Genomic DNA, 16,056 nt, shown 5'->3' with positions numbered 1-16,056 from the left:
GGCTATCGTTACAGCACTCCAGCATTTAAATGTGAATAAATATTTTGTGTCTCGACCATCGCTCGTTACCGCGATGCTGGTAGCGTAGCCCGACGTCAAGGAAGTGGCCGGAAGAAAACCGCAACATCAGCAGAAATGGTTCGAAAAGTAAAGAAGCGACTTGATCGAAACCCGCGTCGCAGTGGCCGAAAAATGGCTCATGAGCTGAACATATCGCAATATTCCATTCGGCAAATATTGAAAAATGAGCACGGGGTAAAGCTATTGAGATTCTAAAAAGTGCAAGAACTTACGCCGCAACTGAAAGAAAATAGACTAAAAAGTTGCTTCGCTTGGCCGAATGTGGTGAACTGCCGAAATTGGTTTTCTCTGCTCCGATGAGAAAACATTCGTTGTCCAGCAGTTTATAAACAAACAAAATGATCGTGATTACTTGCGAAAGAGGTCAGCTGAAAATTTGCACCTTCGGTTGGCCACCAGAACTCAAGCGCCGGGTATGGTGTGGGCCGCCATAACAGCCGATGGTCGCTCTATTAATCGACATTGACATCAGAATAAATGTCGGATATTATCGCGAAAATATTCTGGAGAGTGTTAGAGCCTTGGGCACGCAAACATTTTGACCGCAGACCTTGGTCATTCCAAGAGCACTCGCACCATCGCACTCAGCACGCGCCACCCAAGAATGGTTACAAAATGAGGTTCCTCGCACAATGGCCACCAAAATCTCCGGATACCAATCCGTTGGACTGGATTTTTTTTTTGGAAAGCAAGGTTGGCACTAAAAAAATACCAAAGTGTCGAAATACCGCACAGAAACTTTCGGGTAGATTGTGACGATTGTGACGATTGGTGGTTTGAAGGTAATAATAATAATTCGTGCGAAATGTGGCCAATTCGAACAAATCTAAACTTATTCTAAAATTTGATGCTATTTCCGAATTTTTTTGTTTCCATTCAATAAAATTTAATAAATGTAAAAATTATGGCGTTTAACTTTGTTGCAGTTTTTTTCTCACCCTGTATCAGTACCTCCCTATATTCGGTATTTTGAAGATTTTTGCCACATTTTTCACCGTCATTCAGGTTTCTTATTTAAATATTGTAATGGCTTTTGAAAGAAGTTGCCTATGCTGATCTACGTCTTCGTATAGACCCCAATATAAGGGATATTTTATATTTTTATTAATTAATTATTATTTTTTTTTTTAATTTCCAAATTCGTTCCAAATGGTGGAGGGGTTTCAAAGTTCGGGCCGGAGAAACTTGCTACCTTTTTACTTGTTCTTTAAAAAAAACTCCTAAAAATAACTTGTGGGCCAATTCGGCGTATACGGCGTATACAATAATCATACGCTCCCTAGTTCTCACAGCCAACCCACTCTCACCAGAGACATTTCATTTCGCCCTTTAAGATATTTTTGCAATATTTGTCTATGAGTTTTACCTTAGCACAATTTAAGATCTTTCAACAATGGCATTCATTCCATAATAAAAAATAAAACCAACATGCATAATAAAATCATAGGATTTTCTATTCAAACTTTCGAAAATTGAATTGGCATTTGAACACTGCAAGGTACTCTATTGTTGTCATGCTTAACTTCTAAGAATTTCAATGAATGCATTTTTTTCTTCAGAGCATAAATTTCTACGGAAAAAAAAAACTTTTAACTAAAAACTAGGTAGAACGCACACACACACAATTCATGTTGTGTCTTAGTCTTGTTTAAAAATATTCAAATACAAAAATTTGTTATTCTACAAAAAGAAAGGAGCTAAAATTTGCAAAATTCAATTGAATTTAACAGAAAAAAAAAGAAAATTGCTGATGAATTTCATTTTGCTTTGCATTTTCATCAAGAGAGAAATTTTGCTTTGAAATAGAGACAGAGAGAGAAATGTAATAACAACGTAAAATATCTATATATACTTCATTTAATTTTATAAAAAAAAATAGAACAATATCTTACAAATGTTAGGGAGTTTTGTTTTTTTACTTATTTTTGTACCTTAACGAACAAATCGTGATGTAAATTCTAGAAAAAAACGAAAGAAAAGTCAGGAAAATAGGACGAAGAAAAAGAAAACAAGAAATGAGAAACACACGATAATTGTTGGCTCTTTTCTCATTGAGAGACAAAAAATCTCTTTGTTTGGTTTTCTTAAACATTGGTGATCAGGTGATTCATTGATTGTTGTTTTTGTGATGGGAGTGGTGATGAGAGTGATGTTAATTTGGTTTTGGTTGAGACGAGAGGGAAACAATAACTCATAACAAACAAGTGAAGAGTAACTAAACAAGGGAGAACACAACTGTTGTTGGAAGAAAACCGAAGAGATATGTTGAGAAGTACATCGAAAGGAAAGAGTAACATTAAAGGGGAATAAGAGAGTGTTATGGAAAGAAATAAAGGCAACAGATGAGCTTAATAAGAAATTCGTTCATATATTACCGAGAATGGTCAAAACAAATTAAGATAAATAGGACAGAGATTTTAAAAAACTACCTGCATCGAATTTTGCAAGACCTACATAAGATTGGTCAAGAAGACTACTTTTGATAATAAACTTAGTAGTTTTTACAAAATTGTGGTTTGACTCTCTTTGGTTTTAAAATAATGGGACATGATTTATATAAGGCCGTCCAGTAGGCTCATCTGACATCTAAGCTTGCTGTCGAAAGGCATGATTGTGATTTGAAATTCATTCCTTGTCAATTTGTAAAAAGTAATCTTCTTAGTCGACCTTATGTAGGCCATGGAATTTTGACTCAAAGTCTGTTTCTGTTTTGCGATACAAAGTAAATGCTAAAGAAAAAAATCATTTCTAATAAGTTTTCAATATGTTTATTTTAAATTCATTTGGAATGATGATTTTCTTTGGCATCTCTCATACAAAAACAGATCATTATTTAATAGTTTTTAAACAACAACTAAATCAAAATTATCTCAAAAAATATTTAATAGAAACAATTGTCAATAACAATCTGTTTATATCTATTTATAACTTTTTCAATATTGACAGATATAATTCTTGAAGGTGTTCTATTCATAGAATGTCCATCCATTTTGACCAGAAAACGCCAGAAAAAGGTCGACTTACTATAGAATGTTCAAGTTAGAACTTCCGGATGAGCTGCAGAGCTGTATACAACCCTGATTGCAGAAAAGATATAACCTGCGGAAGCTTTATATTTAAAGAAGGTTAATGAATATCTTCTGTAGATAGATGACCTAAATGTTTTTTTAAAGGAAGCCCTTCTAATTATTATCAGCTGTCAGAAGTCTTGTGTTCACCAAATGACGTCTTCTAAAAGCGGAATACTTAATAAAGTCCTTCTATGATAGGGACTAAGATTACTAAAATTTCTCTCCCAATTCTGGAAGATGTTCTACAACTGAAAGGTATTCCGAGGAGGTTTTGTTTTATTTGAAGGACATTCCAAGTCCTGTATATGTAGAAAACATTAATTTTGTTACGTAAAAAACTTCTGGAAGCTATGTGGACCTTTGAAGGCCTTCCATAAATTGGAAAATAGTAAGTTTAGATCTTCTACAAGAGATAGATTTCTATGGTCTTCTGTATATGGACGATTGAAGGATCTACATGCTGAAAGTATTTTACCGATGAACGACCTTCGAAAGGTCTTCATATTGTAAAACCATTCATTTTTAGATGGATATATTGGAGACCTATAGGTGTCTACCACAAATTGAAAAGTTTTAACAGGTCTTCTACAGATTGAAAGTCTTTTGGAAGGTTTTCGTCAGAAAAAAAACCTACAGATAATATTCTATATGTGCAAGACTTTAAAAGTGTTCTACTGATGGAAAATATTCAAAAGGTAAACTCTTCTCAATATATCTTCGACAGGTTCTCAAAAATTTTTTGAAAGACTTTCGGAAGCCTAAGATTCACTTCATCAAAGGTCTTCTTTAGCTGGAAGATATTTGGAGGTCGATAGATTGATTTCATTTAAATTTTAATTTTTAAGATAAAGGACCTTTATCGATAGAAGCACCTGGAGTCTTCTACGGATACATGATTTTCGGAGAGATATTCTATGTTTTCAATGTCGGTTGGAAGAGAAAGAACACATAAGTCGTTGTCCACATATTTTCCTAATCATTTCAGGACATTTTTTTTCATAATCCTCTTTACCTTCCCTTCATGAGTTGAATTTTTGGATTTTTTCCACTTAATTTAAAGATTGATAGAATTTCTTCAATTTTAATCCGATTGAATTTAGGCGTATAACTACCGTCACAACTCATACGCCACATGTAACTTGGTTTATAAATCCGTTTTTATAATCAATTAATTTTTCTTTAAATATTCAAAAGGTAATCTCTTGTTAATATATCTTCGACAGGCCCTCAAAAATTTAGTGGTTTTTGAAAGTCTTCCAAAAGCTTAAGAATGACGTTCTCGAAGGCCTTCTTTAGATGGAAGATCTTTGGAGGTAGATAGATCGGTTTCTTTTAAATTTAGGTAAAGGTCCTGTATCGGTTGAAGCGCCTGGAGTCTTCTAAAGGTGCATGATTTTCGGGGGATATTCTATATGTAGAAGACTTTAGAATGGTCTTCCAACGAGGAAGGATTTTCAAACGCAAATTTCTTATGAAACACGTTTTAAAGACTTTTTCAAGGTGGAAAGTTCTCAAAGCGTCTGAGCCGTTTTTAGATAGACTTTTATAAAATGGAAGACAGTTAGAAGGTCCTCGGTGGATGGAAGGTCTTCCGAAGATGTGGAAAAAATAATGGTTCTTTGAAGTTTTTCTTCAGATAAAGACCTTTGGAAGGTTTCCCAAAGGTGAAATATATTTAGGAGGTCTTACGTATATGGGGATGGACTTCAGTTGTTCTAAACTGAAGACGCTTTGGAAGGAATTCAGTTGGTCTTCCATAAATGGGCGGTTTTAGAAGAATCTAAGAAAAATGGGAGGAGTTTAGAAGGCCTTTTAATGATAGGAATGCATTTTGAAAGTCTTCTTTAGAGTTAGAACCGAGATTCCACAGACCGAAGTCCTTTGGAAGATCTTTTATAGATAGAAAACTTTTAGAAAGTCTTCCAATGTTTGGAAGACATTTTGAAAGTCTTCTTTAGAGTAAGGATCTCTAGGCCTTTCACAGATGTGACGTCTTTGCGGAAAATTCCCCATATATAACTTCCAGCATTTCGAAGTTTTTGGCTACAATTTTCAAATGAAATGGGTCCTCTTGGAAGAAAAAGTTGCTACACGAAAATGTTGCCAGTTTAGGTTCCCGTTTCGACATAGGAACTAAATAGAGAAGAAAGGTGGCTAACATGCAATATTTTGAATCGTATATTGTCAGAAACCATCCTCGCGTTTAGATTTCGAGAGCCTTCCATAGATAGAAAATGTTTAGAAGGACTTTTGTAGAGACAATACCCTTGGAAAGTATTCTATAGATAGTCAACTTGTATGCGGGCTTCTTTGTGTCTTAAACCTTTAGAAGGATTTCTGCAAATGAAGTAATCCCTTCAGAATATGGATGACCTTCGGAAGGTCTTCCTCAGATGGATTAACTTTATAGTATCTTCTTTAGATGAAGCAACATTGGAAGCTCTTCTATAGAATTAAGGCCTATCAAAGGGCTTCCCTCAATAAAAAATTGATTTGATTTTATATTTTAAATTGTGAAGCGGTAGAACCGATCTCCATGTTAAGATATCGGGCTAGAAGATACAGACACTTACTGAAAAAATTACCTAATTTTTGATATTTTGAAGTTTTCAGCTACGATTTCCAAATCAAATGGGATCTCGTGGAAGGAAAATTCGCCTTTTAAAAGATTTGCCAGTTATGGTCATCATTTCGACAAAAGCCCCATATAGAGAGTCCGATCGATGTTGGATGATTTAAAGGCTACATCCAACTTAACTCAACCGGGAGTGTCTTCGAAAGGTTTCCCTCTGTAAAATATATTTTTTAATGTGATTAAATCTAAGGAAGGTCGCTAAAGAAGTCTCACATAGATGGAACCCCTTTTAAAGTTAATTTAAAAGTTTGAAGGTCTTTGGAAGGACTTCTATCGGTTGAATACTTCCTGTAAGATTTTCACGTACAACTTTCGAGTTCTAAAAGTAGGAGACATTTACGGATTCAAATCATAACAAGGGTTTCTCCAAATGGAGAACATTTAATTAGCCTTCTATTCCTAGGAAATTCGAAAGAACTCTTTTTACATGTTCTTCGTAATTTTAAATATTAATAGGGTGCGATGGAGACACAAGGTGTACTTCTATAAAATGAGTAGGCCTTATATGATAGGTTAACACGAAACGCAAAAGAAATTTGTTGTTGTTTTGTTTTTTTTTTTCATATTTTCTATTTTCCATATTTTCTCTTTTGACAAATGAACATAAGGAAACCAAATAAATAAAGGAGTTCATAGATGAATAATAATAAGCACCAATTTGTGTGTTTGCTGCTATTGTTATTTTTGTGGTTGTCTAAGGTGTTTATAAGGTTGTAGGCCACGTAAGGGGGCAGGGGGAAAGGGGGGTCTTGTTACTCTAAGATTTCACATTTCCTTAATAAAAAGGCAATGTGTATGTTTTTTGGTATTTCAAAAAAAAAAAAAAAAAAAAAAAAAAAAAAAAAAACGAGGGGGAATGAACATTTTGAAATGTGCTGTGCTTTTATTTCTTGTATTTGCTTTTGATAGACATGTGGTGATGTATGTTCAGGGTTTATTTCGTTCTTGTTTTTGTTGTTGTTGATATAATTCGGCTGGTTTATTGTTGACATTTAGTTAACCAAATAGTCGTGTAACCAATTTAATGTGACAATAACAGAAGAGTAAAGAAATAAAAAACGAGAATTCTTTATTGGAAAAAATGAGAACGAAAAACGGGAACAAAAAGAAGAAAACTGAAAAACCTTACATAAATAAGAGGAATATTAAAGAAAAAAATACAACGAAGTAAACGCCGCAATGTAGGCAAAGAAAATTCACTTGAGCGTGGTAATTTTTGTTCTTTGGGTTTTTGCCTTTTTCGACGGTTTGTTTGTTGAGTCATATTTCAAGGGTATTTGAACTCGTTTTCGATGTATTTCAATGTCTTCGTCGCTGTTACGTTGAATTGCTGAACAGTGATTCGAGGAGTAGTGCTTTTTGGGACACCTAGGTTTATATATGAGATGGAGAACTTAAAGAAGATTTTCCATATTTAGAATTACGGCAAGTGCTTAACATCTGTAGAAGTTTTTCAATTTTAAAAAAAGTAACTCTTGAAAGTGACTTATAGAGGAAACAATCCTTACATGTTTCCCATATTTAAATGCTTCATAGATGGTCTGTTATTTGAAGAAGACTTGTAAAAGGACTTCTATATCCCTAGAAGTTCATATACCTATAGAACCAAAATAGGAAACCTCTAAAATTTTTATATAAAACTTTTCTATGAGACCTATATATTTATGTCCTTTTTGGATTCAAAATTTGTTGCCTGTTATCTTAAATACGAGCGGATCGACGTTTTAGTATAAAAATTGGCCATATAACTCCCAAATATATAGGTACCGCCCGACGTAAGGTATTTTTTTAACTATATTTTTCAAATAAATTGGCTGTAAATTGGAATAAGGTATTCTTTGAATATCCTCTTTGAGGATAAAATTCATCCACGTAAAGACCTGCCCCACATAATGATACCGAAATACCAAAACCCTCGCTCCAACCCACTTTAAAGGCCACAGGTGTTTTTTTTTTTCATTTAAATTAGCTTTAATTTGACATTTTAGTTTTAGGGCTAGAATATACGAATGCTTTCTGCAGAATAATCTCCCTGGTATTTCGAAGTTTTTGGCTACAATTTACAAATGGAATGCGTTTTCGTGAAAGGATTATCTGCTACACGAAAATTTTGCCAGTTTATGTCCCCGTTTCGACAAAGGAACTAAATACAGGGTGAGATGAAAACACTGCAACCAACTTCAGACTGCTGTCATTTCTCAGTCACTCGTCCAACAGCTGTTAAAATTATTCCAGTGATAGGTCATTATATTGTTTACCAGCGTTCAAAGGCATTTGGTGAGAATTTGCCAGAAAAAAAGTTATTCGTAACGGAATACAAGCGTGATATGTGTTTTCTTTACATTTGGCTGGAAAACTACAAGTGGCTAGATCGGCTAATCGTTAGAGCACTCCAGCATTTAAATGTGAATAAATCTTTTGTGTCTCGTACCATCGCTTGTTACCGTGATAATACAACTGGTAGCGTAGCCCGACGTCAAGGAAGTGGACCGAAGGAAATAGCAACATCAGCAGAAATGGCCAAAAATAAAGAAGCGACTTGATCGAAACAGGCGACGCAGTGGCCGAAACGAGCATCGGCTCGTGAGCTGAACAAATCGTAATATTCCATTCGGCAAATATTGAAAAATGAGCTCGGGGTAAAGCCATTGCAATTCCAAAAAGTGCAAGAACTTATACCTCAACAAAAAGAAAATAGACTCAAAAGAACTAAAGAGTTGCTTCGCTTGGTCGAAAGTGGTGAAGTGCCGAATTTGTATTTTTCCGATGAGAAAACATTCGTTGTCCAGCAGTTTGTAAACAAACAAAATGATCGTGTTTATGTGCCAAAGTCGGCCAAGGTCAACTGAAAATGTGCACCTTCGGTTGGTGTGGGCCGCCATAACAGCCGATGGTCGCTCTCCGCTCGTGTTAATCGACCTTGGCATCAGAATAAATGCCGTATATTCAGCACGCTCCATCCAAGAATGGTTACTAGATAAGGCTCCTCGCTTTATTTCCAGAGCATTATGGCCACCAAAATCTGCGGATACTAATCCGTTGGAGCTAGGCTGGGAGATACGTATGCTTTTTGCAGAACATTCCACATATATATTTTGCATCGTTAATTGTTAGAACCTGTCCTCGCATTCAGATTTCGGGTAAGAAGATAAAAAACCTTCCTGAAGAAGTCACATATAGATCCACAACGTGGTTTATATATTGTTGCCTCCTAATTTTCTGAATTTTTGTGTTTCGGCCAAAATTTCTAAATATATGAGTTTCGTGAAAGAGAAGCCTCATATAGAGCGTCCGGTCGACATTGTATGGTTTGAAGGTTTCGATTTTTTAATTCGTAGAGCCCATCTTTGTGTTTGGATTTCGGGTACTACCTACTTCCACACACTTCCTAGAAAAATTTTTTTTTTTAGGTCTACCAATTGTTTTGAAGTTTTCGGCCACAATTTCGAATCAAAATGGGTTTTTGTGGTAGGATATTTCTCCTTATTTTTATAAAAAATTGAAATATCCGTCCTTGTATTCAGATAAGCTTCATTCGGAGTGTGCGGTCATAGTTGGCTAAACTCAACTAGGATTGTTTATATTTTCATATTTTGTGTTGTTATTTGGTAGGATCGATCTTTACGTTCAGATTTTCGGTTAGAAGATACATACCGTTTCTGCATAAAATTCGTTAAAAATTTGAATTTTGGTATTTTTAAGTATTAGGTCAACATTTTTGTTGAAAAAAAAATTCGCCTCTTAAAAAAATGGTCGGTTTTGGTTATCGTTTTGACACAAGCCCTATATATAGGGTCCTATCGAGATTGTATGGTATGAAGGCTACATCAAACTTATTTAAACCGAGGTTGAATATGATTTGATATTTTGAATCGTTAATTGGTAGAATCCATCCATGTCAAAAAGTCTAGGTTTTTTATATACCCCTGACATAATCATAAACAATAAATATTGGTGTTTTGGAAGTCCTATCCAGATACAAGGGGAATGGTATAGGCTCCCTTCGATATATTTACTTCTCCGACAGTTTTTTATACATTTTCCATGGCAAAGTTAAATTTTTTGCTAGTTCAACCCATTCGAAATTGATTGGACTTGAAGTTTTGGGTACGTCTCTGGGATTTGCCATATTTTCCTATTGAATAAGTTGCAAATTCGGGTTCATAATGCGTAGAAGACTATCTCTCACAGATCATTTTAAAAGAGTTTGGCATATAATATATTTCAGGATAACCTTAGATTTAAATGAAGACTCCGATGTAGCAAGAGAGGGCGATCCTCCGGCAAAATGTAACATTACTGAACCTTTTACGTAAAAACCCTAATTTTTGGCTATTGGTATCTCCGGATATGCCAGTTAAGATCAATTTAAATGTAAATTCAGAAAGGGTTAATAATAATGAAGTGAGAGAGAAAAATATGAAGCAAGAGAGGAAGAGAGTTTAAACGTTAAGAAAATATAAGACAGGGGTTAGAATGTCTTGAATTTTCCTCCAGTTTACTCTCTCTTCCTTTTTAACTTGTTAAATTTAAATTTATCTTCACGGTCATCGATTTTTCGTATTGTTCTGAAAATTTATCAAGTCCACTGTAAAAAAATGAAGGTCTAGGGTAGTAGCTTGCGAATATTTGGACTTTATAGACAAAATAGCGGACTTAGGATTGTTTTGAATTTTCTGAAAATCTATAGGAATAAAGCCGAGTTGAGATGGAGCTCAAATGAAAAGTTTCGGGGAGTACTTTCCCAACATATTAACCTTATGGGCAAGAAAAAGTTCAGACTTGGGTTTCGGGCTTTCATTTGAGCCCCGCTTTATTCTTGGTTTCTGTACAGAGGCCTCTATTATCTGTAATATCCCCAAAGTTGAGAGATACATTTTAAGAACATTTAAAAAATCCCTAGAACCGAAATTATATGTGCCTAAAAGATCCATATATTCAGAAATGCCTTTAATTTCCACCTGTCTCCACTCTCTCTCCCTATTTCTTAACCCGTTTTGAAGTTTAAAATTAAATTTAAAATTATTTTCAAGGACATATTGTTTACTTGTCCATATGCAAGTCAGTAATTTATCAAGGAGAGACGGGATTTTAACGAAGAGGAGTTCCCTCTCACCAAGGTTTAAAATAATAATTAATTTTTCTTATATTTCGTCCTTTGATTAAGAAAATCCAAAAGAACTGCTCTTATTTTCTCAATCAAAAAAATATTAAATTTTTATTAGATGTTAAAATTACTAAAAAAATGTCCCCAAAATTTTTTCTATGACAAATTGCCAGGACATTTTCTGGAAACTCAATAACACTGGCAAATTTCAAATGAAATGTGTGTGGACAATCAAAATTCTCCCTCAGGAATCCCACGTTGCCATGATATGATATTTTAAAGGAAAAAAAGTGAAATATGTTTTTCCTGAATTCAGAAAAAGCCCCTAAGGACTACCCAGTAGGGTTGCTCCCATACATATGTGCTCACTCGAATCACTGTTCATCTCCTCCATCATCATCATCATCATCCTCGTCGGCATCCTCGTCATCCATACATCCGTCTAGGCTTGTTGTTTGCTGGAATGTGCGTATAACACAAAGCAAATCGTTGTGATTGCTGCTGCCTGCCTGACTGCTGGATCACCCTGAAGGAATTTCAATTATTTTTGCTGATTGTTCAAACTTTCCAAACGAATTCATTCAAAGGCAAACGGAAAAAAAAATCGAAAGTTGGCAAGGCGTATCAAACGTAAAACAGGAGTTGTGTTTGTACAACTGTTTTTGTTTTTCCATTTTTTTTGGTGTTGTAGGGTCTCTCCAAAATCTCCATGACGAGAGAGAGGAGTAAAGGTTGAATAGATGATTGGTTTGAAGGTTTGAATGTGGAATGATGGAGATGTGACTACCACAATTTGCTTCTTGACTTTTGACTAGGAAATCTTATGCTGTTGAATAAAAGTCGAAGGAACTTAAGTCATTCCATCACCATGCCAGAGATCAGAAGCAACAACAACTACAACATCATTTTCAAATGACATGGGTTGTTGCCTGATTAACTGGTTGCATGGATGGATGGATGGATAGATGAATGGATAAGTTCGTTTCAACTTCTTGTCTTGTTCCATGGATGAGTGTATGATGTGTAAGTGTATGGGTTGGGTTTTGGTTTGTTTTTTCATGTCTCTTATGCTATTTTGCTTTGTTCTACCTGATGTGAATGCTGGCCATTGCAAACGCCTCCACTGCAGACACCAGTGCCGGGAACCTTGAGCTGTTCATGTTTGTAGTCCGGCTGATAGGGCAGGAGCATACGGATTTTGCCCCAGCGATTAAAGAATAAGGCTATCGCCCCAGCCCACACCATCAAAACGATGAGGACAATGCCAATTTCGACACCTCGTATCTAAAGTGAAGGATTATGGAAAAAACGGATGAAAATGAAAGGAAGAGAAAGAAAGAAAAAACATTAAAAACTTCAGGATATTATGGGTCTATGGTGATGTATGCTTTTTCTAAAATCCATATTTCATATTTCCAATTAAAAAATCTCAATTTCTGGGGGAGGAGTGGGGGGAAATAACGTTTACTCACCGTTGGCAATTCCCTGTGCTGGCCATGTGATAATGAATTGGTGGCCGTTGAAGTAACGCCATCCTCATTGTAGGCACTGCCACTACCATTCCCGCTGCTGCTGCCACGATTAACCCCGCTGCCGCCTATTGAGTTTGATGAACCTGCCGGGCCACCCAGGCCTCCATCTCCCCCTCCACTGTCTTGCTGGGCATAGGGTTTGGGTGGTAAATCTAAACATATGTTCGGCATTAAATGTTAAAGAAAAATTCATGCATCAACAAAGGCTTATATAAACAGGCAGACAGGTCAAAAACAGAAAACACACACACTCTTTCTCTCACACACACAGCAAGTCCTGTAAAAAATGAGTGTGTTTGATATATTACTGGCTTATATTGTGGCTTTTTAATATGTTAGCCTCACACTCTCTCTCTCTCTCTCGCTGTATGTGTGCAGGAAATTTATTATTCAAAAGGATTCATTATATTAATGACCATACAACAACAGAAACAACAACAACATATACGACTGTGTGACCAGCCATTTAATATTTGTCTGTGTTGTTTGCTATTTAGCCAGCTTGTTGTCTGGTCATATTTTTTTGGACAATTACGTCGCTCTCTTTATTTTGGTGTTTTCTCTCTCGCTCTCACGCTCTCTTTGTAATACTTGCCTAATGTCCTAAAGATAACTTGACGGCTGCGATACTTCTTGCCCAGCCAGACAGCGGATACAACAATCGAATACTGCGTCCCCGGCGTCAGACGATCCAGTATGATGGCCTCACTGTTGCCGGCCACATCCTGCATAACCCTGTAACTTAAATTAATTCAATTTACCACTCAGGGCTTTTCAACTACGTACGCGTTTTAAAACAAAAATGATTTAGTGGTTGGGGATGTTATTTTGGGGGGAGAGGATTTTGGGGTTGAATTTGTGTTAGTATGTGTGTTTTTTAACAAACCAAACAAACTTTGAACTCCTCCATTAAAAACCAATCAATCATGCAAAATGTCATATCATCAAACTTTTAAATGTTGTCTTCCAAATTATTGTGAAAATTATTGTTGGGATGTTACTAAATGTTCAAATACAAATATTTGAAATATTTGCGATATTTGAGTTCGGGAATCGTTGACGTATACGTTGTGACATTACTTATACGCCTTACTTCAAATTTTGATATAAATGTCATGAAACACAATTGAAACGGTAAATGAGTTGAGAATTTATTTCTAATGCTATTCAATTCCGAAAACGCATTTTTTGTGTATTCGTTAGCTTCAAAATTCGAACTATGGCATTTATGAATTTTAGATACATAAACGCAAAAGAGGTGACTGTGGAACTGTTCCACTTAGTACCTTTATTTTTTGTTTAATTTTGGACAGAAGGAAGCATTTTACCATAAAATTACTCCATAATTTTCCATTGAAGGACCATATATTAACTCCGTTATATTATTATATCAGAATAATGGGAAAAATTCTTGAAATCGATTTAAAAAAAAAAGTAAAAAAGCTGTAAGTTCGAACTGGCCGAACTTCGAAAACCCTCCACCATTTGGAACGAATTTGACAATTTTCAAAAACATAAAAATTCGTTAAAAATTCTTTTTAAATCTTAAAAATACCGAATGTAGCTGTTATATTAGGATCTATACGACGACATGGACCTGCAGAGGTAACGTTTGTCATTAGCCATTGCAATATTCAAATGCAAAATTAACAAAAAAAAAAAAATGGGTGGAAAATGTCGCTAAAATCATCAAAATTCCGTTATATGGGGCTATACGAAGACGCAGACCTGCACAGACAATTTTCTGTCATAGGCATTTCGAACTTCAAATACCAAATTTAAAACAATTCCGGTGAATAATGTCGCTAAAATTATCAAAATACAGAAAATCGGGACTTACCGTTATATGGGGGCTATACAAAGACGCGGACCTGCACAGTCAATTTTCTGTCTTAGGCTGTAGTATTCATTTCGAAATTTAAGTTTCAAATTTGGGACAATTCCGGTAAATAATGTCGCTAAAATCATCAAAATACCGAATATCGGGAGGTACCTTTATATGGGGGCTATACGAAGTCGTGGTCCTACACATATAATTTTTTTGTCTTAGGTTGTAGTGTCCATTACGAACTTCAAATACCAAATTTGAAATAATTCCGGTGAATAATGTCACTAAAATCACAAAAATACCGAATATCGGGAGGTACCGTTATATGGGGGCTATACGAAGACCTGCATCTGCACAGACAATTTTCTCTCATAGGCTTTAGCATCCATTACGAACATCAAATACAAAATTTGAAACAATTCCGGTGAATAATGTCGCTAAAATCAAAAAAGTTCCGAATATCGGGAGGTATAGATGCATTTGTATTATTTTGCACTTTTCGTATAATCTTAGTACTCGCATAATTTGGTACAACATTTCACGGTTGCAGCCCTATCCCTCCAACAAATAACAAATGTAGTACTTTTCGAACTCATCCATATCTCAACCTTAAATACCACACTTCAAGATTTCAGCTCCTTCATTTCACCCTTTACCAAATTTAGTACTATTTAGTACAATTTTAGTACGCATATCCAAAACCATCTCATTCTCTCCAATGCAGACACCAACAGTCAAATTTTATTCCTTCACCCAATAACAAATTTAGTACCATTTAGTACTTTGGTAAATTCGCCGCCATATCTCAGTTCCAAAATACCCAAAAAACCTCGACATAAAATTTCAGGATTTCAGCTTATTCATTTCCCTCATTGCCAAATTTAGTGCCATTAAGTACAATTAAAGTATACATGTTCAAAACCAGCTCCTTCTCTCAACCGCAAATGCCAACGGTGGCATCCATCTCAAATTTCAGGATTTCAGCTCTCTTCCTTCATCCAATGCAAAATTTAGTACTTCGAGTGCAATAATAGTTTACATTCCCAAAACCACCTCCATATCTCAATTCAACATACCAAAAACAATCCTTAATATCAGCCCCATCCCACACACATTTTATACCAAATTTAGTACCATTTAGTACTTTTCGTACAAATAAAAGATACATTTCCAAGCCACCTAGAAATCTAAAACACAAATACCATCAGTAATCTAAATATTAAATTTCAGAACTTTGTTGTTGCAAAATGGTCTGGCTTAATCCCTTTATTGTTGTTTTTATAAAAACAACGTTTGTTTATTAGTGGAGAACGATGGTAATGTTTACCAGGGGGTAAGGCAGGGAATACCTAGGTTTCGGAAAGAGCCACCAATCCTCATCAGTTCCCTAGTTTTTTGTCTGGGATATTCTCCCCAGAAGTTATTAAAAAAAAACATTTTTCCACAACAAAATACTATGGTATCCCGAATAAACAACAACAACACTGTTCTATTTCAGAACTTTTATTTTTATCCCTTCACTCAATACCAAATATGGTACCATTCAGTGTTTTTCGTACAATTTTAGTACACATTTCCGAAACCACCTACATATGTTCAGGCTACATATGAATTGCGTCTTTAATACAAAATTTTACATTTCAGGGACTATCTGCTCACACATACCAAATTGTACCACATTCAGTACCATTTACCACTTTTCGTGCACTTGTAGTACACATTTCTCTTAACCACTGCCTTGTCACAAACCAACCATAATAAAATTTAAAAATTCCAGTTTCATCCATTCACCCTAAACCAAA

At 35.3% G+C, this 16,056-nt stretch overlaps 1 protein-coding gene across 1 annotated transcript in view; it reads right to left on the bottom strand.

Moving 5' to 3' along the window:
• LOC101893836 (uncharacterized) overlaps window positions 1–16,056 on the bottom strand; it is a 203,860-nt gene that overhangs the window by 22,703 nt on the left and 165,101 nt on the right. Inside the window, 4 exon segments of the mRNA XM_059130890.1 lie at window positions 2,013–2,039; window positions 11,984–12,178; window positions 12,367–12,578; window positions 13,022–13,167. Of these exon segments, the coding sequence (XP_058986873.1) occupies window positions 2,013–2,039; window positions 11,984–12,178; window positions 12,367–12,578; window positions 13,022–13,167 (580 nt within the window).

The sequence above is a fragment of the Musca domestica genome, unplaced genomic scaffold, assembly GCF_030504385.1.
Source record: "Musca domestica strain aabys unplaced genomic scaffold, Musca_domestica.polishedcontigs.V.1.1 8, whole genome shotgun sequence".
In the NCBI taxonomy this organism is placed as follows: Eukaryota; Metazoa; Arthropoda; class Insecta; order Diptera; family Muscidae; genus Musca; species Musca domestica.
Note: the sequence above shows the minus strand (reverse complement) of the source record. Positions and strands in the feature narration are given on the sequence as shown.